The sequence below is a fragment of the Formica exsecta genome, unplaced genomic scaffold (genome assembly GCF_003651465.1).
Source record: "Formica exsecta isolate Colony F162 unplaced genomic scaffold, ASM365146v1 scaffold333, whole genome shotgun sequence".
In the NCBI taxonomy this organism is placed as follows: Eukaryota; Metazoa; Arthropoda; class Insecta; order Hymenoptera; family Formicidae; genus Formica; species Formica exsecta.
The window spans coordinates 173,022-173,334 of NW_021850582.1; the positions used below are offsets into that span (position 1 = coordinate 173,022).

General features: G+C 22.4%; 1 protein-coding gene across 7 annotated transcripts in view; it reads right to left on the reverse strand.

The window, feature by feature from the left end:
* Positions 1-313, reverse strand: part of LOC115238317 (cilia- and flagella-associated protein 44) — a 12,962-nt gene that overhangs the window by 3,302 nt on the left and 9,347 nt on the right. For all 7 annotated transcript variants that reach the window (XR_003884484.1, XM_029812023.1, XM_029812022.1 and 4 more), the window contains one exon: positions 59-276. Coding sequence is in view for 6 of the 7 variants with exons in the window: in XM_029812023.1 (XP_029667883.1) it covers positions 59-276 (218 nt within the window). In the remaining variant the exon portion in view is untranslated. The remainder of the gene's footprint in view (positions 1-58; positions 277-313) is intronic.

The following is a 313-nucleotide window of genomic DNA, read 5'->3' on the forward strand; positions in this document are numbered from 1 at the left end:
TATATATATATATATATATATATAGATTAAAAAAGTAGTTATAATATATATAACTTACGTTTGATTCGTTTGGTAAAATATATTGTTGTTTCATTCAAGTTGGCTTTAATATCATATACCATTCGACGAAGTATTGTTTCGTATAATTTATTCAATGATATGTTTTGACCAAATTTATTTATTATCTTTAACTTTATTTCATTTTTCAAATTGTTATTATTAACACGCATATGATTACAATCAACTTTTATTCTCTGGAGGTGCATTCGAGCGCGTCTACAACATGTATAATCGATTATAAATATAAAATATA